At 52.1% G+C, this 27,039-nt stretch overlaps 2 protein-coding genes and 1 pseudogene across 2 annotated transcripts; 2 read left to right on the forward strand and 1 right to left on the reverse strand.

Annotated features, from left to right (window-relative positions):
* The first annotated feature begins 302 nt into the window (after window positions 1–302).
* SLC44A4 (solute carrier family 44 member 4) lies at window positions 303–12,524 on the forward strand. Its single transcript, XM_040644621.1, has 21 exons — window positions 303–336; window positions 2,290–2,338; window positions 2,866–2,939; window positions 3,016–3,094; window positions 3,883–3,991; window positions 4,072–4,197; window positions 4,347–4,407; window positions 5,676–5,763; window positions 5,849–5,932; window positions 6,165–6,400; window positions 6,505–6,604; window positions 7,507–7,599; window positions 7,882–7,984; window positions 9,968–10,221; window positions 10,309–10,403; window positions 10,475–10,578; window positions 10,688–10,761; window positions 10,979–11,049; window positions 11,157–11,251; window positions 11,324–11,408; window positions 12,282–12,524. Exons 1-21 carry the CDS (start codon window positions 303–305, stop codon window positions 12,404–12,406), a joined length of 2,139 nt encoding a protein of 712 aa, XP_040500555.1. The 3' UTR covers window positions 12,407–12,524.
* Window positions 12,525–12,848: 324 nt separating this feature from the next.
* Window positions 12,849–16,861, forward strand: NEU1 (neuraminidase 1). Its single transcript, XM_008711876.2, has 6 exons — window positions 12,849–13,074; window positions 13,443–13,635; window positions 14,593–14,855; window positions 15,433–15,615; window positions 15,797–16,019; window positions 16,116–16,861. The coding sequence occupies exons 1-6, from the start codon at window positions 12,913–12,915 to the stop codon at window positions 16,340–16,342; spliced, it is 1,251 nt and encodes a 416-aa protein (XP_008710098.2). The 5' UTR covers window positions 12,849–12,912; the 3' UTR covers window positions 16,343–16,861.
* Window positions 13,837–13,915, reverse strand: LOC121106120 (annotated as a pseudogene).
* Window positions 16,862–27,039: the final 10,178 nt, after the last annotated feature.

The raw sequence follows: 27,039 nt of genomic DNA on the forward strand, positions 1-27,039 counted from the left end.
TAATCTGGAGAGTATAGGTGTGAGTGAACCACAGCTGAAGTAATTTGCAAAAACATGAAGGATTTTCTTAAAGCGTGCCATGGTGCACGGAGAGGGCGGCAAGCAGGAAAGCAGCCCTGCGCCGGTCCCAGGCTCGGCCTTCCAGTCCTCCAGCAGGGCACTGCCCAGGCGGAGCTGAGAAGGAGGAACCACAGTGTGTCAGGACCATAGGCGGAGGTGGGGCTGTGACGTGTGCGAGGGCGGGGCGGGCGGCAGGTGAGTCGCTAGGTCTCCCTGGCTCCAATCACTCTGGAGACTGAACCATGGGGGGAAAACAGGACGGGGATGAGGCCCATGGTGAGTCTGAGGGCAAGGCTGGGGCAGAGGCCCAGAACCGTCGGAGGGCGGGGAGGCCAGTCTGGGCCTGCTCTGGGGGAGCGATGGCTGGGGCTGGCCCCAGGGAGAGGAGCTGAGGGGAGTCCTGGGTCCCCGAAGGGAGGGCACGTAAAGAGCTGGTGGAAGGAAGTAGAGTCAGGGTCCTGGGAGGAGGATTGGGTTCAGGGGCTGGGGGCTTTTGCCAGGGAGCCTTTGGGGAGTGAAGCTGGGGTCTCCATGAGGAGTTGGGGCTGGAATCTGGGTCCCTCAGGGCAGGGCCCTGGGAAGCAAAGCCTGAATGGAAGAAGGCAGGGTCAGGGTCCTGAGCAGGAGGATCGGGCTCAGGGGCTGGGAGGGTCTATGTGCTGCAGAGCTCGTGAGGGGTGAGCCTGGGGTCTGGGCCCCTGTCAGGAGGCACAGCTGGGGTCCCTGTGAAGAAGAGGAGTTTCAGTCTGGACCCTGGGTCTCTGAGGGAAAACGGTGCTAGAAGTCTGCTTCCCAGGGTCTCTGTGAGCAGTGACAGCAGAAGTGGGGTGTGTTTGAGGGTCTCTGTGAGGTGTTAGGGCTGTGGGCCTCTGTGGAGAGGAGAACGGGGCCTGCCTCTGGGGTCTCTGTTAGGAGGGGGAGCCTGAGGGAGGTACCATGAGAGATAGGGGCAGGGGCTTCACAAGGGCTTCCTGTGAAGGGTAGGGTGAGGGGAGAGCGAGCAGGGAGCCTATCGGCAGAATTTCCATGAGGACCCAGGGCTAGGAGCCTGTCCCAGGGAGCCCTAGGATTAGGGGTGGGGTGGTCTGAGATGAGAGGGAACTGGGACACCAGCCTCTGGGATCCCTGTGAGCAGGAAGGACAACGGGCCTGCCTGCAGGGGTCCCTTGGGGCTTGGAGGTCTGAGCTCCTGGTCTGAAGGGGAGGGAATCCCAAGGGAGGGGCCTCCCAGAGGCAAAGCTTGGGTTCCTAAGCAGGCTAGGGGAAGGAGCAGTAAGGCCTCCCTAGTAGACTTCCTGGAACAGCTTTGGGTCAATCATTGATCTCATGTCTGAGAGCCATGGAGGGACAGAGTCCAGAACACCTAAGGAGAATGGATCTCACCCCTTCCCACACTCTTGCCCAACCCTCTGCCCTCCCTCCTCTGTGCCAACACAGGACCCCAGCTGCCTGGCCCCACCTCCTCCCTGTGTGTACTCAGGGAGGACCAGGAACAGGACATGGCCACAATCTAAACCGACCACAATCTCAACCGCCAGGCTCAGGTGTCACCCTGACTGCTCACTCAGAGACTGGCAGCGGCCTGGGGTCCCTTTGGGTGGGGGGGCTTTACAGGGGCCCCTCCCTGCCCAGGTCCTGCAGGAGTTAATGCCTTTGGCTCCAGTTTCTTTCCCTATGGCTTTGGGCCAGAGAGTGGAGGTAGGGCCTGGGGCAGCTGTGGGGAAGGGCTGTGACCTCCCTGAGGTGTTCTCGATTTGTGCCCACCCTAGGCTGGGTACAGGGAGGGGAGAGGGCTAAGGATGGGGGCGGGAGAACCACTGAGGTGGCTTGACTGAGTCCCACATCCCAGCCACAGTGAGACGCAGGAGAAATGGGCCAGGATGGAGGCAGGAGGCGAAGGCTATTTCCCTGGCTGCCAGCCTTGAGGTGTGAGCTGGAAACAACCTTTTAAGGCCCCCTTTCCCCTTCCCTCCAAAGCCAACTTGGTAGAGTTCACGGTGAGCAGTGAAGCTGCTGACCAAGCCTTAATCCTACCTCTCCGGCTCTCCAGCTTCTCCTGCCAGCCCTGCCCCTGTCCATCTCTCCCCCCACCCCCAAACTCCTGAGGGGCAGGGAGGATCCTGGGCCAGGGTAGGATCATGCTGCAGGGAAGGATGTGGGAGGGACAGGAGATGCGGAGAGACATCCACGCAGGGCCTCACTCTCCCTACTCTTCCCTGTGCACCTCAGGGAAACCAGCCAAATATGACCCCTCCTTTCGAGGTCCCATCAGGAACAGGTGAGTTCTGGGCCCTGCCCCAACTAGGGGGTGGGGGTCTTGGTTTTGCATTGTATTTGCTGAAATATTGGTAAGAAGTTTATAAAAAAGAAAGCTCCCGCCCCAGGAAAATGGAGTCCTTGGGTGAACTCTTGTGTCTGGAGTGGGCACAAGGGGCCTTCTGGGGGTGCTTTCTATTTCTTGACCTGGGCGCTGGCTACACAGGTGTGTGCTCTTTGGGAAAATTCATCCAGCTAGGCACTTACAAGTTGTTCACTTTTCTGTATCGTACTTCAAAAGTTTACCCACCCAGAAAACGGTTATTTTGTTTTTCTGTCTTCACCCCCCCACACACACCTTCCTGAGGACAAATAGAAACAAGTGCTTCTTATTTATTCCCTGGTGCATTGTGAGAAAAAGGGTTTCTTAGAAAAATAAAATAAAACCTACCGACACCCATCCTCAGCTTCCCCCAGCTCCGACCCGTGAATCCTCCAGAGCACACGCCCTGCCTCCCCCTCCAAAGGCCTCCCCCACTTCTCTCCCAGGAGCTGCACAGACATCATCTGCTGCGTCCTCTTCCTTGCCTTCATCCTGGGTTACATCGTGGTGGGGATCGTGGGTGAGTTTCCAGCGGGGGTGGCCCCCCCACACACAAGTCCTGCCCTCTGGTGACTCATCCCTGCGTCTGCTTCCAGCTTGGGTGTACGGAGACCCCCGGCAAGTCCTCTACCCCAGGAACTCCACCGGGGCCTACTGCGGGGTAGGGGCCAACAAGTGAGTACGAAGGAGGAAGAGGGGCAGATGGGAGGAGAGGTGGGCGGCGGGCCGAGAACACGATCCCAACACTCAACACTCAGGCTCCAGATCCTTCCTCGATTGCCCACGGGCCACAGCCTCCCTGAGTCTCACCATGCGACACCACGTTGAGCAGCCTCCCTTTCTGGGCAGTTGGCTTCTGATTCCCCCAAAAATGGGAGGCAGAGCCATGGTTAAGTGCACGGGTTTTAAAGTTCAGAGTTTGGCGTTTGACTCCCCAACTGGGCTAAGTGAGTTCTGGTCGTATGGCCTTGGGCAAGGTAGTCAACCTCTCTGAGCTTTGATTTCTTCATCTGAAACTCAGGGGTTTTACCAGAAGCCATTCCATCGGTTCCGCAGGCAGGAAACTTTCAGTAAATAATAAAACCTTAACAACGACAAGGCGTTTACTCTGTTCCGGGCAGAAGGTGTACTTTGCACACACAAACTCATCGAAACCCTATGAAGCAGGTCTTATTACCTTACGCCTGATGTAACTGAGGCAGTGGGCAGTCAGTGACTTGCTCAAGGTCATAAAACTCTTAGCCATTTGGTAGCAGTTTCAATGCTCAGTTACTCTGGGCCATCTTCCGGGTGCCTCGTTGTCTCTGCAGCTGAACGGAACTTCCTAAGGCCAGGAGCTGAGCGCTGTGCGTCAGGGTGTGGGCCCCGCACACGCTGCCGCTGGGCCCACTGTATTCTGGAGGCGCGGCCCCTGCCGTCCTCTCCCTGCCCCTGACCAGGCCCTGATGCCCACACTTCCTTCCCTCCCGCAGAGATAAACCGTATCTTCTCTACTTCAACATCTTCAGCTGCATTCTGGCCGCCAACATCATCACGGTCGCTGAGAACGGCCTGCAGTGTCCCACACCCCAGGTCAGAGCCTGGGACCCGCCTCTGCCCAGATCACCCCCAGGGTCCAGGCCGCCGCCCCTCAGCATGCTCTCTGCCCCCAGGTGTGTGTGTCCTCCTGCCCCGAGATCGCATGGACGGTGGAAGTCAACCAGCTCTCACAGAAGGTTGGGGAGGTCTTCAACACGGCAAACAGGAACTTCTGTCTGCCAGGGGTGCCCTGGGATATGGTGAGAGCTGCCTCCAGCGTCAAGGCTGTGGTCAAGGAGGAGTCACGTGGGTGGGGGGAGGAGTTGGGTAGGTGACTATGTGGGGGCGGGGGCTCCCTCCTTCACCCTGCTCTGTGTCTGCGTGTCTGTATGTCCTCCCCGACCCCCAGCCGGTGATCCAAAGCCTGCAGCAGGAGCTCTGCCCCGGTTTCCTCCTCCCTTCCACTCCAGGTGAGAAGCTGCATTCCTTCCTTGGGCAGCACTAGTCCTGTGTTCTCACTGCTCAAACGAGGAAACCAGGCCCAGAGAGAGTAAAGTCATGCAGCTTGTCTGGCCGAATTGGAATTAGCACGGGTCTTCATTCTGCTCTCTGCGGCTTGACCCTGCCGTCTTGTGCACCTGCTGGGCACGAAGCACCCAGGGGAGACGCAGGGCAGATGAAACTGCTCCGCGTTTGAGCTGCATTTTAGGTGCAGAGATCAGAGATGTTGGCAAAGACACGGCATGAGCGTCCCGTGGACACACAGCTGGGCAAATGTACCCACACGTGTTAATGTCTGCGCACTGGAAGCAGACTGGATGTCCAGCCAGACGCACAAGCAAATGTGTCTGGGTGCTGGGATCACTGTTGACTTTTTAATTTTTTCTATATGTTCTTCTTTCCAATAGTCAATGGTATTTTTAATAGGAAAAAATTTTAATTATAACATGAGAAAAGAGAGCCAATTCTCCATATAAGCACAATCAAAAGACCTCAAATGAATGCTCCAAACTCAGATCCAGATTCCAGCACTTTCCAGCTGTGTGGTCTTAGGCCAATTACTCAACCTCTCTGTGCCTTGTTTCCTCATCTTTAGAATATAAATGCCAAAGTCAGCCTGCCTGGCAAAGTCATTGGGAGGGTGGAGATAAAGTGCCACAGGAGATGGGGAAGGGGTGAGAAGACTTCCTGGAGGAGGTGACGTGGAGATGGAGCTGAACAGGGAGTAATGGATGGGATTTCTGGAGGGAGAACACTCAGAGAGAGGCTCAGGGAGAGCAGAGGTACGGAGGTGAGGGGAAAGCGGGCTGAGCTCAGATGGTGGGGCCTTGAAGCCTGGCCAGGGAGCAGGGTCACTCCAGGGCAGAGCTGCCAGAAGTGTCTGAGCAGCAGAATGCTCTAGAGCCCTGGAATGAGGCATGGTCTTCCTGGCTCTCGGGCAAGGGGTGGGTTGAAGGGTGGGGTGTAAGAGTCAGGCCAGAGGAAATGCGGGTCTCCACCAGCAGCGGCAAGGACGGGAGGAAGGAGTCCTGAGAGACAGTGAGGAAACTGGACGGGGTTCCCTGGGGCAGGAACTCCCTCTTGGCTGTGGAGTCAAGAGCAGCTCTCTGGGTGGGGGAGGGCAAAGCCCACCTCTCCTGCCTTCCCTAAGGCTACTGAGGTGCTGGGTGGAGGCCAGAGGCTTTCGAGGCAAAGCTCTGGGCCCTCCCACCCAGGAGCCCCGGTTCTCTCCCTCCAGCTCTGGGGCGTTGTCTTCCATTGCTGAACAGCACTCTACCTGAACTCCCAGGGATCTCCAGCAACACCTCCATCTCCCAGGGGATCAGGTGGGCATCCTCCTGCCCCCACATCTCTGTCCCGTACCCCTTCCCCCCCACAACAACCCCATCTGACTCTGTCCCTCCCCAGCAGTGGTCTTCTTGACAGCCTCAATGCCCGTGACATCACTGTTAAGATCTTTGAAGATGTTGCCCAGTCCTGGTATTGGATTCTTATGTGAGTCTCTGATTCCCCTACCATCTCCTTCCCTGCTGCCCTCCCCCATCCTCTGGCCCCTAGCCCAATGTCTGAAACAGAAACTCTGCACTGACCCCAGACCCAACAAGATTTATAAGAGAAAGGGGGTCTAACCTGGGGACATCGGGAGTGTGAGGCATTTGGGAGCCTCTGAAAGGGAGAAGATTTAGGGGACCAGGGATGACCCTCCACTACCTCCCCCTGCCTACAGTGCCCTAGGTGTGGCTCTGGTCCTGAGCCTGCTGTTTATCCTTCTTCTGCGCCTGGTGGCCGGGCCCCTGGTGCTGGTGCTGATCCTCGGGGTGCTGGGCGTGCTGGCGTACGGCATCTACCACTGCTGGGAGGAGTACCGAGTGCTGCGGGACAGGGGTGCCTCCATCACCCAGCTGGGCTTCACCAGCAACCTCAGCGCCTACCGCAACGTTCAGGAGACCTGGCTGGCCGCCCGTGAGTGCCTGCCTGCTGCCGGACCACCAGCCACGCGGGGCTGCCCCGGGCCTCGCCGAGCCCGGGCCCTGACGCACGCCCCTCTGCTCCCTGTCCACCCTCAGTGATCGTGCTGGCTGTGCTCGAGGCCATCCTGCTGCTGATGCTCATCTTCCTGCGGCAGCGGATTCGCATCGCCATCGCCCTCCTGAAGGAGGCCAGCAAGTCAGGACCTGCCTGGGAGGGAGAGGGGGCAGAGAACAGGGGTGCAGGCATGGAATGGCAGTGCTGGGAAGGTGGCGGGGAGCCCCGGAGAAGGGCAGAGTTCACTCAGTGGTTAACTCTGCTGTGTGACTCAGTTTTTCTGAGACTCGATTTACCCATTTGTGAAATGGGGACAATAATAGTTCTTTTTTTTTTAATTTTATTTATTTATTTGAGAGAGTGTGAGGGAGAGAGAGCAGGAGCCGGGAGTGGGGGGCAGAGGGAGAGGGAGAAGCAGACTCCCCACTGAGCAGGGAGCCCGATGTGGGGCTCGGTCCCAGGACTCCAGGATCATGACCTGAGCCGAAGGCAGACACGTCACTAACTGAGCCACCCAGACGCCCGGGCAGGGTTCGGGGGTGGGGGGGGGGCAGCGGGCAATAATATTTCCTACTTTGTAGGGTTGTCATGAAGATTAAATGAGTTAGTATCCTGTCGGGTTCCCAGAACAGGAAGCAGGCTCTCCGCGAGGAGCAGTCAGAACGGTGGCTGCCGTTGTGCTGGTCGTGGCTGCCGGGTGGAATGGCAGGAGCCCAGGCAGGGAGAAGTAGCCGCTTGTTCCCACCCAGGACCTACCTGCCAAACCCGTCAGGAGACCCTACTTTGAGGACTCCGTTCCCTTAGCCTCCCTGAAGCTGCCCCAAGGGGCTTCTTTGTGATTCTAATTTCCTCCAAGGGTCCCTTGAGCCTGATTTATTCAGGTCGGTTCATTCAGTGAGCACCTACTATGTGCCCAGCTTGGGGGACAGAGCAGGCCCTGGCAAGGACAGTGGCGGGGACCTTGCCAGGGTCAGCCCCAGGACAGGGTGGGTGGGCGCTGGGGCCCGGGGCCATATTGATGGACTGCTCTTACCTCCCTACAGGGCTGTGGGGCAGATGATGTCTACCCTGTTCTACCCTCTGGTCACCTTTGTTCTCCTGCTCATCTCCATCGTCTACTGGGCCATGACCGCCCTGTATCCTTTGCCCACATGGCCAGGCCTCCTGGGGCGGGGGCGGGGGTCGGGGAAGGGGCGTTATTTACCTACACAATGCCTTAGTGCAATTGGAAGAAGGTGCCCCTTCCTCTGGGCAGACACAGGCCTGCCCCTGGACGGAGTCGAAAGACTGAGCCCAGGCTGATTTCCAGCCCTTTGTGCAGTGAACAACCCTCGCAAGTACCTGGGAAGGTGTCCCTGAGGGGGGGACCTGTGGAGACCCCCCGTGTGACTATGTCTTCTTCCTTGACTTCCCTCTGGGTACCTGGCCACATCAGGGCAACCCCAATATGTCTTCTGGGCCCCCAACGCCAGCTTGCCCAGCTGTGAGAAAGTGCAAATGAATGCATCATGCGACCCCACGGTGAGGGGATTTGGGGTGGACATGGTGGGGGGCACCAGTAGGGCTGAGGTGACCTTAGGGCCCGGCTAGTCCAAATCCCTCATTGCACAGCAGACACTTAGGACCAGAGAACAAGAGGAGTTCCCTCAAGGTCACACGACAGGCCCCCAGCAGAGCCAGAAAGGGAGCCGGCAGTGGACTCCGGACCCAGCCCACCTCCCCCTCAGCCACCCCTTACTCAGAGAAGGAAACTGAGGCTGGAGACGGCTTGCGGCCCTGGGAATGCCGGGTACCAGCACTTCCCACCCTCCCCGGACTTGCCTCTCTGCCAGGAGGACTGTTAGCCACTTCCACCTCCAGCCTCAGTCCATTCATCTGTAAAATGGAGACACTCATAATACCCGTCCCTCGCCCCTCCGTCCCTCCAGGTGGCTGAGAAGATTCAATGACATCAGGCACATAAAGTGCTTTGTACGTGTCTGGCACCTGATAAGAGCTGATAACTGTAGATGGGTTTTGTTTAGTTTTTCAAAGCTTTTTGCCTAGGAACACAGTGCCTTAGGCCATAGGCAGAGGGGGGAGCCCGCCCGGAGAGAAGCTGCTTCCCCACACTGTCCCCTGTCAGGTTCCCGGAAGTGCACGGGACTGCAGGGAATTTGCTGTCCTCAGAGCTTTCGTGGGGCCACCTCTTGGAGCTGGGACGGGGGCTTTGCTCACAGGCATCAGCCCACTCTAAAACAGGAGAGGGAGGGAGGTTGGTTTACATTTAGGGAGGACCCACCCTGTGCCAGGCACCAGGTATGCAAAGCTCCAAATGACCTGGTTCTCCCTTCTAGCTTGCTCTGGGTCTCGCTGTGGAGACCGACCCAAACCGACAGTTACAAAGTGGAAAGTGGTTTATTTTCTTATAAAATTTCAAAGACACACTCAGCAATTTCAGCCATTCTCAAGATTTTTGTCACATTTGCAGGGAAGGTTGTTTTTTTTTTTTTACTTCTGTGTTTTTTACTTTTTGTTATGGAAATTTTGAAACCCACACAAACCCTCAACTTCCCACTGTCGTTGTTTCATCCATCTCCACTCCCCCACCCCCATAATTCTTTTTTTCTGGAGTTTTTTAAGGTAAATTCTGGACATAAGTGCCAATTCACCCGTAAACACATCAGGATGGATCCCGACACATAAGGACGTTTTATTTTTTTATTTTTTTTTAAGTAATCTCTACGCCCAACGTGAGGCTCAGACTCCCAAGTCCGAGATCAGGATCTCACGCTCTACTGACGGAGCCAGCCTGGCACCCGGACAGATGAGGACTTTTACAAGCATAACCAAAGGGGCGCCTGGGTGGCTCAGGTGGTTAAGGGTCTGACTCTTGATTTGGGCTCAGGCTGTGATCTCAGGGTGGTGACCTCAGGGTGGTGGTATTGAGCCCTCCGGTGGGCTCCCTGCTTGGTGGGGAGTCTGAGATTCTCTCCCCCTCCCTCTGCCCCTCTCCCTGCTCATACTCTCTCTGTCTAAAAATAAATCTTAAAACACACACACACACAACCAAAAAAAAAATAATAATAATAATAAAATTCATTAAAAATAAATTAAAAGCATAACCACTATACCGTTATCACACCCAACAAGATTAACAATGACTCCTTAATACCATCTAATGCCCAGTCTGTTCATTTTTGCTAGAAAGCATTTTGGTTGAAGTTGCCGGGGCTGGTTTAGAGGGGATTGCTGATTGAGTGCCAGGGAGAGAGCTAGGTGCTGGTCACGCTGCCTTCATACCATTAAGGCTTGGCCCACACAGCCTCGGAGCTCTTGTGCCCATATGGAGACTGAAGGAAACCCAAACTCTCACACACTAGGCAATCTGAACCCAACTAAAACCTGGAGAAGAATCTTCTGGAAGGAAATGGCTTCCCCAACTCAGGGAGGCTGCTGCTTCCCTCCCTCTGCTCTGGGAGTGGCAGGAGTCCACTGAGAATGACCCTCCTCTGTCACCCCCAGGCCCAGCCCGTGAACTCCTCATGCCCAGGGCTGAGGTGCGTCTTCCAGAGCTACTCATCCACAGGCCTGGTTCAGCGTTCGCTCTTCAACTTGCAAATCTACGGGGTCCTGGGGCTATTCTGGACCCTCAACTGGGTACTGGCCCTGGGCCAGTGTGTCCTGGCTGGGGCCTTTGCCTCCTTCTACTGGGCCTTCCACAAGCCCCGGGACATCCCCGCCTTCCCCCTGAGCTCTGCCTTCGTCCGCACACTCCGGTAAGCCCAGGGCAGGGGGCTGGCAATTGCGAGCCTGGGAGTCTCAGGGGTCCTGGAGCTGCCTCTGACTCCCTAGCCCCTCTGCAGTTACCACACTGGGTCGCTGGCCTTTGGAGCCCTCATCCTGACCCTTGTGCAGATAGCCCGAGTCATTTTGGAGTACATCGACAGCAAACTAAGAGGTGAGCCGCTGGCCCCTCGGGGAGGGGCGATCAGGGGACAGTGACCAAACATGAGCTCCGCCTTTCTCCAGGAGCCCAGAACCCCGTGGCCCGCTGCATCATGTGCTGCTTTAAGTGCTGCCTCTGGTGTCTGGAGAAGTTTATCAAGTTCCTAAACCGCAACGCCTACATCATGGTGAGGCCCCCGCACGAGCGGCCCCTTGCTCTGGGGTCCCTTGGCTCAGGCCCCTGCCCTGGCCCAGGTAAGCGCCATACAGGTGACTCTGACCTTTGACCCCACTCAGATCGCCATCTACGGGAAGAATTTCTGTGTCTCCGCCAAAAATGCCTTCATGCTGCTCATGCGGAACATTGTCAGGTCAGGCTCTCCCCCTCCCCCACGATCTCCCACCCAGGCCGGCTCCGTGGGCATGCCGCGCTCGGAAGGGCCTCGAGCTTGGCTGAATGTTCTGCTGTCTTCATCTTGAAGCGTGAACGATTTTCATTTTGCATCTGTCACAGCAACTTATATAGCCAATCCAGTTCCTAGCCCTGCCAGGCCCCTCATGCCCGACCCACCCCAACTTCCCACACAGGGTCTTCGTTCTGGATAAAGTCACAGACTTGCTGCTGCTCTTCGGGAAGCTGCTGGTAGTTGGAGGTGTCGGTAAGGGCCAGGGCTGGGAGTTACGGGGACAGAGGGCAGGGGCACAGGGCAGCCACAGAAGTGACCTCAGAGGAGTGATGACACTGACCTCCACACCTCTCCCACAGGGGTCCTGTCCTTCTTTTTCTTCACCGGTCGCATCCAGGGTCTGGGTAGAGACTTCGAGAACCCCTCCCTCAACTATTACTGGCTGCCCATCATGGTGAGTGACTCCCCAGCTCTGCCTCACAGTCCAACCCACGAAAGGAACTCTAACTTGCCCTGTATCTTCCAGATCTCCATCCTGGGTGCCTACGTCATTGCCAGTGGCTTCTTCAGCGTTTTTGGCATGTGTGTGGACACACTGTTCCTCTGTTTCTGTGAGTGACACCCCCGCCACTACCCCCAGATTTCAAGGTACCAGATTGTTTAGGGTTTTTTGGTCACTTGGGTCTTCTAGAAACAGCAACTTTGTGAGTTAAAGGAGCCAAAGTCAGAGGAAGCCTCTTCCACCATCCTCAAGCCAGGGGCTTGTGGAAGAAAAGAGGAAGTGACCTGCCAGGCTGACAGGGTCTCCCAAGAAAGACCATTCCAGGGCAGAACCCTAGAAAACGAAGGTAGAAATTGGCCACAGAGACTTCCCAGCAGGTGGCTGTAGTGAGTGAGGATTTTCTCACCCTCCTATGACCATTGAAGAACCCCATTTTTTTCGATATAGTAAGTACTGTAAAGGTATTCTCTCTCCCTTAGGATTTTCTTAACATTTTCTTTTCCTTAGCTTATTTTATTGTAAGAACACAGTATACAGTACATATAACAACAAAATATGTGTTAATCAATTGTTATCAGTGAAGCTTTGGGTCAACCTAGGCTATTAAATTTGGGGGGAATCAAAAGTAACAGGCGGATTGTTGATTGCGTGGGGGTCAGCGCCCCTAATCCCTGTGTCTTTCAAGAGTCAACCCTACATCCATTCAGGGTTTAGTATGCACTGCAGTCTGCAATACGCGGTTGACACGCATTTTTTTCTGTTAAGCCCTAGCACGCTATGAAATACAGTATTATTGACCCCACTTTACCAAGGAGAACCTGAGATTACATAACCTACCCAGTAGGTTACAAAAACTGCCCCCAAAAGAACAGCCCGTGGCGGTGCAGCCTGGAAACCAGGCGACTAGTCTCGTCTTCCCCGATTTTCCCGGGAGTGGGGGGGCCCTCGAGGGTCCACTCTAAAGGTCTTTGTTGCGGCTCAGTGGAAGACCTGGAGAGGAACGACGGCTCCCTGGACCGGCCCTACTACATGCCCAAATCCCTTCTGAAGATCCTAGGCAAGAAGAACGAGGCGTTCCCAGAAGACAAGAAGAAGAAAAAGAAGTGAGAGACGCGACCCTGATCCAGGGCTGCACCCCTCCTGTACAGCCTCCCAGCCTCACCCCGCCTTCCAGATCTCGATTTTGTAGTTTAAAAAAATTATTAAAGGTTGATATTTTGTTTTCTCAAAAAGTCCGGGACTTTTATTCACTCTATGACGACTTACAGCTTTTTTTTTTTTTTTTTTTGCCGCCTGGGTCTTTAAAATAGGCCCCGCCCCCCTAACCCGTCCCAGGTGCCATACCCAATCAAAAGGCTCCTGAGGAGTAATGCCAGCCCTTCTTCATCCCAGCCAATTAGTTTCTAGTCCGGGTCACAAGCTCCGAGGCTTCAAAAGGAGCCAATTGGAAGGTCCAGCTCCAAGGCGCTGAACGGTCATGTGAGGAGTCTGAGGGTGTGAGGGCCAATTAGAGTCGCGGAAGTGCGGCAGGTGGCTAGACTCTGNCCGGTCAGCTGACAGACTCCAGCCCGCGTCTAGCCCTGGGGGCCTGGGTCCCGGCTGCCCAGGAAGAGATGATGGCAGACCGACCCGGCGCAGTGCTCCTGGGCAGACCCGGGGAACCCCGGATGCCGGGGTTCTGGGGAGGCTGTAGAGTTCAGGTATTTGCTGCGATCTTCCTGCTGCTGTTGTCTCTGGCAGAATTTGGGGCTGGGATAAGGAACGACTTCAGTCTGGTGAGTCTCCCCTCGTATATCCCCATCCCCAACCCACTCGGGTCGTCTATGCCCAGCGTCTCCCGGGATGCGGGCTGCTGAGACCCCGTCCTCCGAGGGACTCTCCGCCGCTCTCAGACCCGGTTGCCTCCATCCGCACCTAACCCCTCTCCTTCCCCGGCCCTTGTCCTCCTGCCCTCCGCGGCTCGAGCCCCCAGCTTTGCTCCAAACTCTCTTCCGTTTCCCCTTCCTTATTCTGCCCCCGACCACACTCTGATCCCCAACATCCCGGCTTCCCCAGGGAAACTCAACTCCGAGCCACTATTCATCCGTCCTAAAACCCGAAGTCAAGTTTGTCCGTTGACCCTTCCTTCCTCCTCTCTTGGCAGGTTCAGCCGCTGGTGACCATGGAGCAGCTGCTGTGGGTGAGCGGGAGGCAGATCGGTTCTGTGCACACCTTCCGAATCCCACTCATCACAGCCACTCCTCAGGGCACTCTCCTTGCCTTCGCAGAGGCCAGAAAAATGTCCACATCAGATGAGGGGGCCAAGTTCATTGCTCTTCGGAGATCCACCGACCAGGGTATAAAGATGCCCGGGTGGCAAGGGCTGGTGTTAGGTTGCATGGGTGGGGAGCCTGACCTGCCCAAGGGTCCTGAGGATAGGATAGGACCCCTGGGAGAGCTGGAGCCCTGGGTCTCAGAGGGGTAGAGGGAACTTGAGGAGGGAAGCTGTCCAGAGCAGTGATCTAGAAGTTGTGATCACCTAGGAGTTGGACATTCAAACATTTATTGAGCACCTGCTATATGCCAGGCCCTGTTCTAGTAACAAACTATAGAAATGATCCCTGAAAGTATAGTCTTGCCAGGCCCTGTTCTAGATTCTGTGAATAGGGTTGTGAACAAAGCAGACCAAAAATCCTTGCTCTTGTGGGGCTTATATTGTCTGCGGGGAGACAGACAATAAACATAATAAGTAGGTAAATTTATTTTTTGTGTTGGAAAATGATAAATATAATGGAGAGAAATAAAACAGGGTGCTGGAGATTGGTTGCAATTTTTTTAAGGATTTTATTTATATATTTATTTATTTGTGAGAGATCGAGAATGAGAGAGCACAAAGCAGGGGGAGTTGCAGAGGTAGCAGCAGAGGGAGAGGCAGAGGGAGAAGGAGAAGTAGGCTCCCAGCTGCGCCTAACCGACTGAGCCACCCAGACGCCCCTGGTTGCAATTTTAAACAGGTGACTCTTGAGTAAAGGAGATGAGAGTAACCCTGAGGAAGAGTGTACCAGGCAGATGTCACAAGCCTGTGCAGAGGCCTCCAGGAGAGAAGTATTTGAGGAATGGGAAGGAGCTTGGGGGGCATGGAGTGAGCAAGGGTAGAGTAGATAAGGTCAGAGAGGTGAGGTGGGACAGGTTTTGTAGGGCCCTGGGGCCACTCCGAGGCCTTGGGTCCTTAGCAGGAGGTAGAATTTAACTGGGAGTGATAGAAAGGGCCCCTTCAGAGTGCTCACCCTGGATTACTTCTCTTTTCTCTTCAGGCAGCACATGGTCTCCGACAGCCTTCATCATAGATGATGGGGAAACCCCGGATGGGCTGAACCTGGGGGCAGTGGTGAGCGATATGGAGACGGGAGTGGTGTTCCTTTTCTATTCCGTCTGCGCTCATAAGGCTGGCTGCCAGGTGGCCTCCACCATGTTGGTGTGGAGCAAAGATGACGGTGTGTCCTGGAGCCCTCCCCGGAATCTCTCGTTGGATATTGGCACCGAGATGTTTGCCCCTGGACCAGGCTCCGGCATCCAGGTATCTGTCCTGAGATGGGTGGAGGGGCCTGCCTTTTGAAGAGTCTGGGAGATGCACCCCGTTGGGCTTCTTCCCAGGGAGAGAGTCTTATGAAGTCAGGTTTCTGCTTAGATGGGATTCCTTGGAAGAAAGGGATATCCTGGGAAGAACTCCCTCCCAAGGGAAGATGGAACTTTGTCAACAGGCCTGTATTAGCCCATGTGGTCCCTGGGCAGAATGGAAAAGGGCACCCCTCCCTTGGAGCAGACGCAAGCCTGTGCCATGGTGCACAGCTGGGCGAGTGAGCACAGCAAGCATGGCTTTAAGCTCCCGTGCACCCTGTGGCTTGACCCCCTTGTCCTGCACACAGCCTGTCCTCCAGTGTACATCCTGGATGTCCTAAGGAGCTTATTCTGCGAAAGAGCTCCTTGATTCAGGCAGTGGGTGTCGATGGGATCCTCCTGGGACCCTCAGTAGCTAGGACAGAATGGAAAGGGACCAGATGTGTTCTCACGCTTAGGAGGTGATATGTTCCCCTTCCCTGCCTGTGAGCCCCTTCAGTGTCTCCCTCAGTGACACCCAGCTTCCTTTCCCACAGAAACAGCGGGAGCCGAGGAAGGGCCGCCTCATCGTGTGTGGCCATGGGACCCTGGAGCGGGACGGGGTCTTCTGCCTCCTCAGTGATGATCACGGGGCCTCCTGGCGCTATGGCAGCGGGGTCAGCGGCATCCCCTATGGCCAGCCCAAGCGGGAGAACGATTTCAACCCCGATGAGTGCCAGGTCAGGAGTCCATGTCTGTTCCCCACCCGCTCCAGCTGCCCTGCCCTCCAGAGCACCCCTGCGCTCACAGACCCAGGATCTGGCCGCCCAGCTCTGTGCCACCCAGCCTGCTTCCTCAGGGACAGGGTCCTTTGCCCTGGCCCCTCCCTGGGTCTTGCTGAAGCGCGGTTCTCTCTGCTAGCCCTATGAGCTCCCGGATGGCTCGGTGGTCATCAACGCCCGGAACCAGAACAACTACCACTGCCGTTGCCGAATTGTCCTCCGCAGCTACGATGCCTGCGACACAATCCGGCCCCGTGACGTGACCTTCGACCCTGAGCTCGTGGACCCTGTGGTAGCTGCTGGAGCGGTAGCCACCAGCTCGGGCATCATCTTCTTCTCCAATCCCGCCCATCCTGAGTTTCGTGAGTGTCTGTTGGGGGGCCAGCGGGGGAGCCCCTGTTATCTAGAGAAGGCGTGGCCGGGGCGCCTCCTTTCCCTGACCCTCCTGCCCTCCCCAGGGGTGAACCTGACCCTGCGCTGGAGCTTCAGCAATGGTACCTCGTGGCGGAAGGAGACGGTGCAGCTGTGGCCGGGCCCGAGTGGCTACTCCTCACTGGCAGCCCTGGAGGGCAGCGTGGGCGGGAAGGACGAGGCGCCGCAGCTCTACGTCCTGTATGAGAAGGGCCGGAATCAGTACACAGAGAGCATCTCCCTGGCCAAAGTCAGCGTCTACGGGACACTCTGAGCTGCACACCTGCCACAGAGTACAAGGCCTTGGACTTAGCCTTCGGGACCATGGGTCCATAGAGGATCTGCTCGAGTTGCCTAAAAGACAGTTCCACCTTCCTTTAGACTCTAGCGTTTGGTGAAACCAAGTTCTCTTTGACAGGGAAATCGCTCTGTTAGGACTGCAAGCCTGGCTTCTTCCACACGGGAAGTCCTGCCCTCGCTGAGAGCACTTTCTTTCCACATCATTGCTGGGTTTGGCCCCTACCCCTTCTGCCTTCCCAGGGCGATGATTGGCCCTTTTCTTAGGCAGGACTAGGCAGGCCTGTGGAATTGAATAAATGCGAACTCAGGGAATTGGGGAAGGCCGAGCTTCCTCTTTGGGGTAAGATGCCGGCTACGGAGCGGGTTGATGAAAGTCCTGGAAGGGCAGTATTTGGATTCAGGGTAAAGAACTAGGTGCACTACCCACCTGGACTATTTATAAATCGAAATATTTGTAACTTAACTTTTTAATGAAGGCGAATGAGCATTTGTAGTCTGTGTGGTTCTGTCAGCGCGCATGTCCGTGTCCATTCTTCGCGTACACTTGTTAAGAGGCTGGGAACGAGCTTTGGGGAGGAAGCTGGTGTGCTTCTTGCCCGTGGAAATCGGACTTTGGCAAATCAAATCCTTTCCCTCTCACGTTCTTCTTTCTCACAGAAAAACACGTTCATCTTCATAGGTGTAATGAGGAGTAGCAGGGGGAGCCCCGTGAGATTTTTAAAAATTTGTCCTGTTGTCTGTTGCTAAGATGGAGTGCTCTGTGAGGCAGGGGGCAGCTGTGTGAAATGCAGATGGGAACCTCTCCAGGCCAGCGTGGCGGAGAAATAAGCCCTGTGACAAATCATATGAGAAAATAGCGCCATCCTCAGGCAGGCGCTGTGAAGAGAATGGGCGGCCTACAGATGAGGGGGAGAGCCATAGCTTTCCTCTGTAGGGAAAGAAATTACGATGCGTAAGTCAGGTGGTAAGAGTGTTAAAGACTGAGGAGTAAGGGCCACATTCACTTACAGTTAGAAGTTCATTTTACTTTCAACTTGCTTCTCTAGTTATCCTAACATCTAAGAAATGTTAGCATAATTCATTCCATCAGATAGAAAAAAATGGAATAATCTCACTATATGTGAGGATATGGTTCAATTTTATTGTATTTGATCCAGAATTTGTGATCAATAATGTAATACTTCAATTTTTTTCACTTACAGACGTTTTTAAAAACACAAAGGTAGAGAAAATAGCTTAATGAACCCCATGTATACCCCATGTGTTCAATATTTGCTTCCTCTGATTCTTTTTTCTTTTCCTCTCCTTGGTTGAAATATTTTGAAGCAAATCCCGGACTTTGTGACGTTCACCCCAATGTTAAGTATGTATCTCGTTCTTTAAAATGGAACGTTATACTGTGTAACCGTAACAGCACTGCACACCCAAGACATTAAGAATGACTCTGTTATCATCTAATATCCATCCAGCCAATGTGCAAATTTCATCAAATGTCTCAACAATGTCTTATTTATAGTTTTTGTTCAAATCAGGATCCAAAGAAAACCTACACATTTCATTCTGATGTCTCTTAAACCTAGGTTAATCTGCCATCCCACCTCCCCTCTTTCTTTTTCTTGATACCATCTATGCAGAAATAGGGGCATTTGTCCTATGGAACGTTCCACTCTGATTTGTCAGTTTGCTATGCAGACTGTCATTTAACTTCTTCCTCCATCCTTCGCATTTCCAGTTATCAAACCTGAAGATTTGGCCTCCGATTCCATTAAGGAGGTGGGGGCGGGGTGAGGGGGGCAGCAGGATCCCTTCCCAGGTGGTGTGTGCTTCCTGCTGCCCCCTCTCAGGGGGCAAGTACTGAATAAAGCTGGGCTTGAGCAGTGGGTTCAGGTGGCCACAGCCTGACCCCTCCTTTGTAAGTTCCCCCCGTCAACCTTCCAACTGACAAGTTCATCCACAGATGGTTTTGCCTGAATCAGTTATTTTGAGGGGTTGTGAAATGTTGATTTTTAAATTCTATTATTTCTATCCCATTTATTACCTGAAATTCTTCAGTAAAAGAAAGGGCTTTCCCTCATCAAAGTTGTTGGGTTACCCTGAAGCATGGTTTGNAGGGAAAGGCAGGATAAATGCTTAATTTCCCCCCTTTACTTGCCAGTTGAGTAAACCGATTGATGTAATACTCTGCCTTGGCCAGTAAACCACACTGTTACCAACCACACAGGGGACATATAGGGGAAGAATCTGTGGCCTGCAGGAGGACATCCGAGGGAAGAAAGGAGGGAGAAACCCGGACCCCAGGCAGCGTGGTTGGTGGGGTGGGGTGTCTGCTTTTCTAATGAAGATCCTAAGATTGGTATGATGTGGGAAGAGTGGAGAGGGTGGTAATTGCAGCAATTGGGACAGTGCTGTCTAATAGCACTAAAAATTGCACGTCTGACAAGGTCTTGCTAACAGTGTTACTAGAAATACTGGGGGAGGGGGCGCCTGGGTGGCTCAGTTGGATAAGAGTCTGACTCTTGATCTCAGGGTTGTGGGTTCAAACACAGCATGGAGCCTACTTTAAAAAAATGCTGGAGGAAAGAGAAAATGATACCGTGAATGTCTGAGCTACTGTGCTATGAAGTAGATGTGGCAGAAGGCTTGTGAAGAGTGACCTTGTTCCTTCTTAGCCAAGAACCGTAGCTGAGAGAGGATTCCCCCCCCACCCAGGAGGGCTAGGACTTCGCGTTTTTAAAATTTTATTTATTTATAATACAGAGAGAGAGAAATAAACCCTAGTGGGGTGAGGGGCAGAAGGGGAGAAAGAGGGAGAGAGAATCTGGAGCAGACTCCCCCCTAAGGGAGGAGCCCGATAACTGCTCGATCTCAGGACGCTGAGATCAGGACCTGAGCGGAAACCCAGAGTTTGACGCTCCCCTGACTGAGCCGTCCAGGTGCATGTTAATGGGAACTGCCCGAGAGGCTGATGCTGGGGACTTTGGACTGTAGTTTGAGAAACTTCCTTACACATTTAGCCTAGACTTAGGAAGAACAGACTTCAAAACACTGTAGAAAAGATTTCAAGGCGTGCCTGGGTGGCTCAGTTGGTTAAGCATCTGACTCTGCTTAGGTCATGATCTCAGGGTCCTAGGATCAAGCCCCACATCCGGCTCCCTGCTCAGCGGAGAGCCTGCTTCTCCTTCTCCCTCTGCCCCTCCCCCCTGCTCATTCTCTCTCTCTCTCTCTCACATAAATAAATAAAATCTTTAAAAAAATCTCAAAAGAGAAACAGTTTCAGTAGGAAGAATTCATGTCTAAAGAAACCAGTAACCCTAATAGCTGGTAGGGACCAAACGTGCCTGTTTACCCCAGCACTTTGAATGCCCACCACAGCATATGGCACATGGTGGGTGCCTCATACTGGAGGCAAGACAGATCCAGTGTGGGTAAGGACCTAGGCCAGTGGTTCTCAAAGTGTGGTCCCAGACGGGCACAGGGGATCTCTTTAATGTAAAAGGGGAACTGGAAGGAATGTCTGGAGGCCGTAAGGAAGGTACAGTGCTTATCCCTACAAATAGGACAGAGCAGACATAGCCTGCAGCCTGGTGAGTGCCTCATTCTAGACTGGGGCCCGGGGGCGGGGCAGCACAGGCCACTGCCCTTCACCCCTCCCATCCCGCTCCCCAGCCCCTTGGCTCAGGATTGAACTCTGGGCTCTCTCTCCCTGTCCTCAGGCTGCCTTCAAACAGTGGGAAAAGATCATAACAACTTAGGCTGAGCAGTTAATACCAGGGACCAGGCACCAGGTACACCTTTTCACTAGTCAGTCCTCACAACCAGAAATTGCTACCAGGAGGGAGCAGGAGGAGGTCAATCAATTTTGCCCAAAGAAAGATTAGGAGAGGGGCGCCTGGGTGGCTCGGTCGGCTAAGCATCTGTCTTCAGCTCAGGTCATGATCCCAGGGTCCTGGGATCAAGCCTCATGTTGGGCTCCCTGCTCAGCAGGGAGTCTGTTTCTATCTCTCCCTCTGCCCCTCCCCCTGCTTGTGCTCTCTCTTTCTCTCTCTGTGTCAAATAAATAAATAAAATCTTTTTTTAAAAATTTAAAAAAGAATGATTAGGAGAGAAGATCTAAGACAAAAGCCTGCACTACTTTTTGACCAAACAAACCTGACTCAAATTACCACAATGAGAGAGTAGGTTTCCCTTTCCTAGTATTTCCTAATATTCTGGATAGAATAAAAGTACATTTTTAGGGGCGCCTGGGTGGCTCAGTCCTTAAGCGTCTGCCTTCGGCTCAGGGCGTGATCCCAGAGTCCTGGGATCGAGCCCCACGTCGGGCTCCTCTGCTGGGAGCCTGCTTCTTCCTCTCCTACTCCCCCTGCCTGTGTTCCCCCTCTCGCTGGCTCTCTCTCTGTCTGTCAAATAAATAAAATCTTTAAAAAAAAAATACATTTTTAGCGTAAGGCTTAGCTGGCAGAAAAGTAAGGGAAATCTTCAAAAAACCATAAGTAGTAGAAAGCAAGAATCCAGAACATCAAGTGGGCCTGGAGGCTCTATTTGCCCTGGAGACATCAGCCAATTCTTAGCGCTGAAATCAGGGTTTCGGTGGATCTCAGATTTGCAATCAGGAGATAAATCCGGGGCCTGAGGACTGAAAATTAAACAAGAAAGTTCTTCCTGTCCCCTCAACCCATCCCCAACAAAGCAGGACTGCACTTTGGGTACATGATTTTTTTTTTTTATTTTTTAATTTTTTAAAGATTTTATTTATTTATTTGAGAGAGAGAGAAAGCACGAGCCGGGGGAGGGGCAAAGGAATACGCCTCCATAAGCCGGAAGCCCGATGCGGGACTCGATCCTAGGACACTGGGATCATGACTTGAGCCGAAAGGAGATACTTAAGGGACTGAGCCACCCAGGCTCCCCTGGGTGCGTAATTTAAGAGAACACCCAAAAACTTGGGAATCAAGATAAATCACGCTCGAATACAATATTTCTAAAAACCAAATTAGCAAACTACAACTCACAAGCTGGCTGCCTCTTTTTGTAAACAAAGTATCAAAAGGCTACGTCTTCAGTGCATGAACTGGCTCTGACTTTGTTCTGGATCGAGGCTGGAGAAGTGTCTCTGGAAAACTCCTGTGGGACTAGGACCAGAAATCACATGCTCTGTGGCCACCAACTCTGCAAGCCGCACGTTTAGCGGTACCAGAGCCTCAGCTCAGCGGTAAGTACATGTTGTTTATTAGTCTTTAAAGTACACGTAATCAGGGGCGCCTGGCGGGCTCAGCGGTAGAGCATGTGATGCCTGATCCCTGGGTCATGAATTCAAGCCCCACGCTGGGCCTAGAAGTTACTTTTAAAAAGTAATAATAGTAAACTGTACATTATTATTAGACACACTGTATATATGATATATACATAGTTGGCTTTTTGCCTCAGTATCTTAAGCCCATCTAACTTTGCTATGTTGCTGTCAATTAACCAATTTAAGGGACATGTGTTGTTTGACAATTACCGATCTTGGTTCCATTATTTTTAAATCCCTGGAGATGTGGAGATGCCCTGCTATTGGGGTGGGAGCCTGGTAAAGAGCAACATCCGGAACTATCGTGGGTCCGCTGAGGATGTCATGCCAACCAAGCAGAGATCAGGGGAGGAGCAGGGTCTCAGCATGTCTGGGTCTCAGCAAGGCATTTGATAAGGTCAAAGGGACCACGGGGAAGTTTCCTGGATCCACGCATACAAAAAGGAGAGGGAACTCATTTGCCACCTGCTGGAGGAGACTTTCATACCAACCCCTTACACACAATACTGGAAATAAAGGGGAAATGAATCATTTATCCTGCCTTTGCGGTGGAGACAAATAATTCAGATTAGACAAAATACCAGTTGATGAAATGACTTATTTATTACTTGTTTTACAGAAGAATATCATCTAATGAGTGGAGGAAGGATAATCAAATTAGAAAAATCATCATTTTGCAAACCTGAATGAACTAGGGTGAAGGAATTCAGAGCGTGTCGCCCCACAACATGGGGTGTTGGCATATTGACTATTTTGAGTTAAAGGCACTTGAGAAACTGCAGGTGCAAAGGAGGCTCTCTGTCCTTCCTTTTTCTTCCTGAAGGCAGGAAATGAAGCTCCCATGTGAAAGGTGCCCGCCCTGTAGCCGGAGGAAGGAAGACATTCTCATTATCAAGGATGAGAGGCTGAGATTGAGCGAACACTACACAAATACCGACCGTGTTAAAACAATTCCGATTTCCGGGGCACCTGGGTGGCTCAGTCATTAGGTGGCTGCCTTTGGCTCAGGGTGTGATCCCGGAGTCCTGGGATCGAGCCCTGCATTGGGCTCCCTGCTCTGCTGGGAGCCTTCTTCTTCCTCTCCCACTCCCCCTGCTTGTGTTCCCTCTCTTGCTGGCTGTCTTTCTCTCTGTCAATTAAATAAATAATCTTAAAAAAAAAATTCCGATTTCCTCTTGCCTCCCCACAGTTTAGTCGCTTTGTCACAACTGCCTCTCTTTGTTCAACCCAACAGAAAAGCAAGTAATTTTCACCATGTCCTTGGGTCTTCATTTCCATATAAAGGCTCCAGTGTCATGGGAAACTTACATTAAATAAATTTGTGCGCTTCCTTTCTGTGTGTTTGTCTTAATGTTCAGACCCAGCCAGGAACCCTACGAGGGTCAGGGAACACTTTCCTCCTCTACACAGGACAAAGATCATCAATGAATGCTAAAACCATTAGGTTAAAGGTTGATGGGGAATTGGATATTCATTCATATGGTGCCAAATCTTGTCAATCACAAGTGGGGAAAGGACCTTGACAATGAAGAGATCTAGGGGTCACCACTTCAACTGGGTGATCAAGCTGAGATCAAGAATGGGACAAGTATGGAGCGCCTGGCTGGCTCAGTCAGTGGAGCATGTGACTCCTGATCTCAGGGTTGTGAGTTCAATCCCCACATTGGGCAAGGAGCCTACTTTAAAAACAAATAAATAAATAAATATGGGACAAGTAGATATGATGATCCCCCTGATCCAAGGCCCTGTGAAGCACATAGCATGTGGTAAACTGAAAATCATCGCCTAAAAGATATCCACATCCTAATCCCTGAAACCTGCGAACACTAACTTTCACAGGGGAAAAGAGAATTTGCAGGTGTGATTCAGTCGAGGATTTTGAGATGGGAGTTTATCCTGGCTTATCCGGTGGACCCTACATGCAATCATTTATACGGTTGTATCGGGAAGCAGAGGAAGAGTCAGCACACACAGAGTGAAGGGAAGGAGGCGATATGCACAGAGGCAGACTGCAGTGATGTGACCACGAGTCACAAGGAAGGCCAACAGCTACTAGAAGCTGGGAGACAAGGAATGGATCCTCCCCTAGGGTCTCCGGAGGGGACAAGGCCCTGTGGACACCTTGATTGTGGCCCAGGGAAACCGTTTCAGACGTCTGGCCTCCAGAACTGTGAGGGAATAAATACCTGTTGCTGTAACCCCCAGGTATGCAGTGCTCTGTTTCAGCGGCCACAAGAAAGTACTACACGGTGTCAGACATGAAGTATTCTTGCCCAGGCGATGTAACCGGAATCTACATAGGCCTTTAGGGGCAACTTCCCGTTTAAAGAAAATGCAGAGAAGATTGAGGAACAAGTTCAGAACACCAAAAGGGCACAATTAGACAAAGCCAATACATGGAACATTCTACAAGATGACTGGCCTAGTCTCTTCAAAAGATCATCGTCTCAGAAAGGAGAAAAGAAGGAGATCATTCTAGAATCAAAAGACTAACAAGATGTAACATAAAATAAAGTGCTTGATCCTTGATTGGATACTGGCTCGCTAAAAAATGGTAACTGCCAGGGTGCTTGGGTGGCTCAGTCGATTGTCAGACCATTGATCTCAGCTCGGGTCTTGATGTCCGAGTTCAAGCCCTGTATTGGGCTCCACAGAAGGTGTGGAGCCTACTTAAAATTAAAAAAACAAAAAACAACAAAAACCTGCCACAAAAGACATTTTGGGAACAGCTGGAAAAATCTGAATATCAATTAAATATGAGTAAAATTAGGAATTATGGTCAATTTTCTTAGGTATGATAGCAGTGTAGTGGGTATGTGGGTAAATGTCCTTACACTGGACATACTTATGCATGCTGAAGTATTTAGAGATAAAATGTCTTGGTTATTCACTTTGAAATGAGCTTGCCGAACGTGTATATATGCATACGCATACACGTATATAATTTAATATATTTTTTTTTAAATTTTCTTTTATCATTTTTTTAAAGCAGGCTTTAGGGGTGCCTGGGTGACTCAGTTGTTAAGTGTTAAGTGTCTGCCTTCGGCTCAGGGCGTGATCCCAGGGTCCTGGGATCAAGACCCTCATCCAGCTCCCTGCTCAGCAGGATGTGTGCTTCTCCCTCTGCCCGTCCCCCTGCTTGTGTTCCCTCTCTCACTGGCTGTCTCTCTCTCTGTCAAATAAATAAATAAAAATCTTTAAAATAAATAAATAAATAAATAAATAAATAAATAAATAAATAAAGCAGGCTTTTGGCCCAACATGGGGCCTGAACTCAGTGACCCTGAGATCAAGAGCCACATGCTCTACTGACGAAGGCAGCCAGGAGCCCCTACATATTTTTATTTTTTTAAAACTCTTTTTTAAAAGATTTTATTTATTTATTTGAGAGAGAGAGAGAGATAGCAAGAGCAGGAGGGAGAGGGAGAAGCAGGCTTCCAACTGAGCCAGGAGCCCCACATGGGGCTTGCATCCCAGGACCTTGGGACCATGACCTGACCATTAACCAACTGAGCCAGCCAGGTGCCCCACTGACATATTTTTGAATACGGAAAAATGTTGACAATTGTTGGGTTTAGCTGTGGGTATGTGGGTGTTCTTTGTACTATTTTTTCGGGTTATTTTAGGGGGGGAGGAGCTAGAGAGAGGGAGAGAGAGAATCATAAGCAGGCTCCACACCCAGTGCGGAGCCCAGTTCAGGGCTCGAGCTCACGATCCTGAGATCATGACTTGAGCCAAAACCAAGAGTTGGATGCTTAATTGACTGAGCCACCCAGGTGCCCCTACCTACTGTTTTAAAAGCCTCAGGGGCACCCGGCTGGCTCAGTCATGAGAGCATGCAACTCTTGATCTGGGTCATGAGTTTGAGGCCCACATTGGATGTAGACCTTATTTTTTAAAAAGTTGCATAATAAAAATTTTAAAAACTAGTTTTTTATAACAATTGCTTGGCCTCCTTTAGAAGAAAATAACAGGTGTGGAGCACAGCCACTCCCTGTATGCCAGTAGGAAATGGGAAGCGCCCTGACCCCAGTGATTCCTGCTGTTGCAGGCTCTTCAGAGACAGCTCCCACCCCTCCCCACCCCACCCTAGTTTATTACCTGATGTCAGCAGATAACTGGGGATTATTGATGACGTCTCTATCTTTGCTACATTCTTTAGAATTTAGTGGCTTACTGTCAGGCAATAATCAGCCTAGAAGTGACCCACTACCACTTGAGGTTCACCTGACTGCCAGAAATAATATTTAGCATTTTAAGAGTCAGCAGATACTTTAACCCTTAGGCATAGCCTGTTTCCTTATTCTTTGAGAAATAACACAACAGGGGCACCTGGGTGGCTCAGTTGGTTAAGCGTCTGCCTTCAGCTCAGGTCATGATCCCAGGGTCCTGGGATCGAGCCCGGCATTGGGCTCCCTGCTCAGCGGGGAACCCGCTTCCCCCTCTGCCTGCTGCTCCCCCTGCTTGTGTGCGCACGTGCTCTCTCTCACTCTCTCATGAAGAAATAAATAAAATCCTTAAAAGAGAGCAAGAGAAATAACGCAACAATGAATCATGGGAAAGTAGGATGTTAGTGGATGGGAAAGTACTACGATAAACAATCGAACAGATGGCCCTGAGCTGCTCCAAGCCCGATGGCCCTGTGTGCCCCTGGGCAGAGCTGTTCTGGCTGTGGCATTGTAACAGACCAAGGCAAGGGCAGCTCTACGCACGCAGTGCTGAAGGCTGGGGCATCTCACACCATCCTTCTTGTTAACTTCCTTTTCAAATTATTCACTTGTTTTTTAAAAAAAGTTATTCACTTGTTTTCTCTGCTCCACTCACTAGTTTTCTATTCAGTTGTTCTGTTATTTAACTTGTTTATTGTGCTTACGTACTCTCTCATCTCAATTTGAGTATTTCTGCTTGTTCTTTTTTTAATTAAAAATTTTTTTTAAAGATTTAATTTGGGGGGGTGCCTGAGTGGCTCAGTTGATTAAGTGTCTGATTCTTGGTTTCTGCTCAGGTCAGGATCTCATGGGTCGTGAGATTGATCCATGTGTGGGGCTCCATACTCCGTGGGGAGTCTGCTTGAAGATTCTCTCCCTCCCTCTGGCCCTCCCCTAAATTGTGCTCTTTATCTCTCTAAATTAAATAAATAAATAAATAAATAAATAATCTTTTATTTATTTTTTAAAATATTTTATTTAACAGACAGAGTCACAGCGAGAGAGGGAACACAAGCAGGGGAAGTGGGAGAGGGAGAAGCAGGCTTCTGGCTGAGCAGGGAGCCCGATGTGGGGCTTGATCCCAGGATCCTGGGCTCATGACCCGAGCTGAAGGCAGATGCTTAACGACTGAGCCACCCAGGTGTCCCAAATCTTTTAAAAAATGTGTTTAAG

The sequence above is a fragment of the Ursus maritimus genome, unplaced genomic scaffold (assembly GCF_017311325.1).
Source record: "Ursus maritimus isolate PB19 unplaced genomic scaffold, ASM1731132v1 scaffold_30, whole genome shotgun sequence".
Lineage (NCBI taxonomy): Eukaryota > Metazoa > Chordata > Mammalia > Carnivora > Ursidae > Ursus > Ursus maritimus.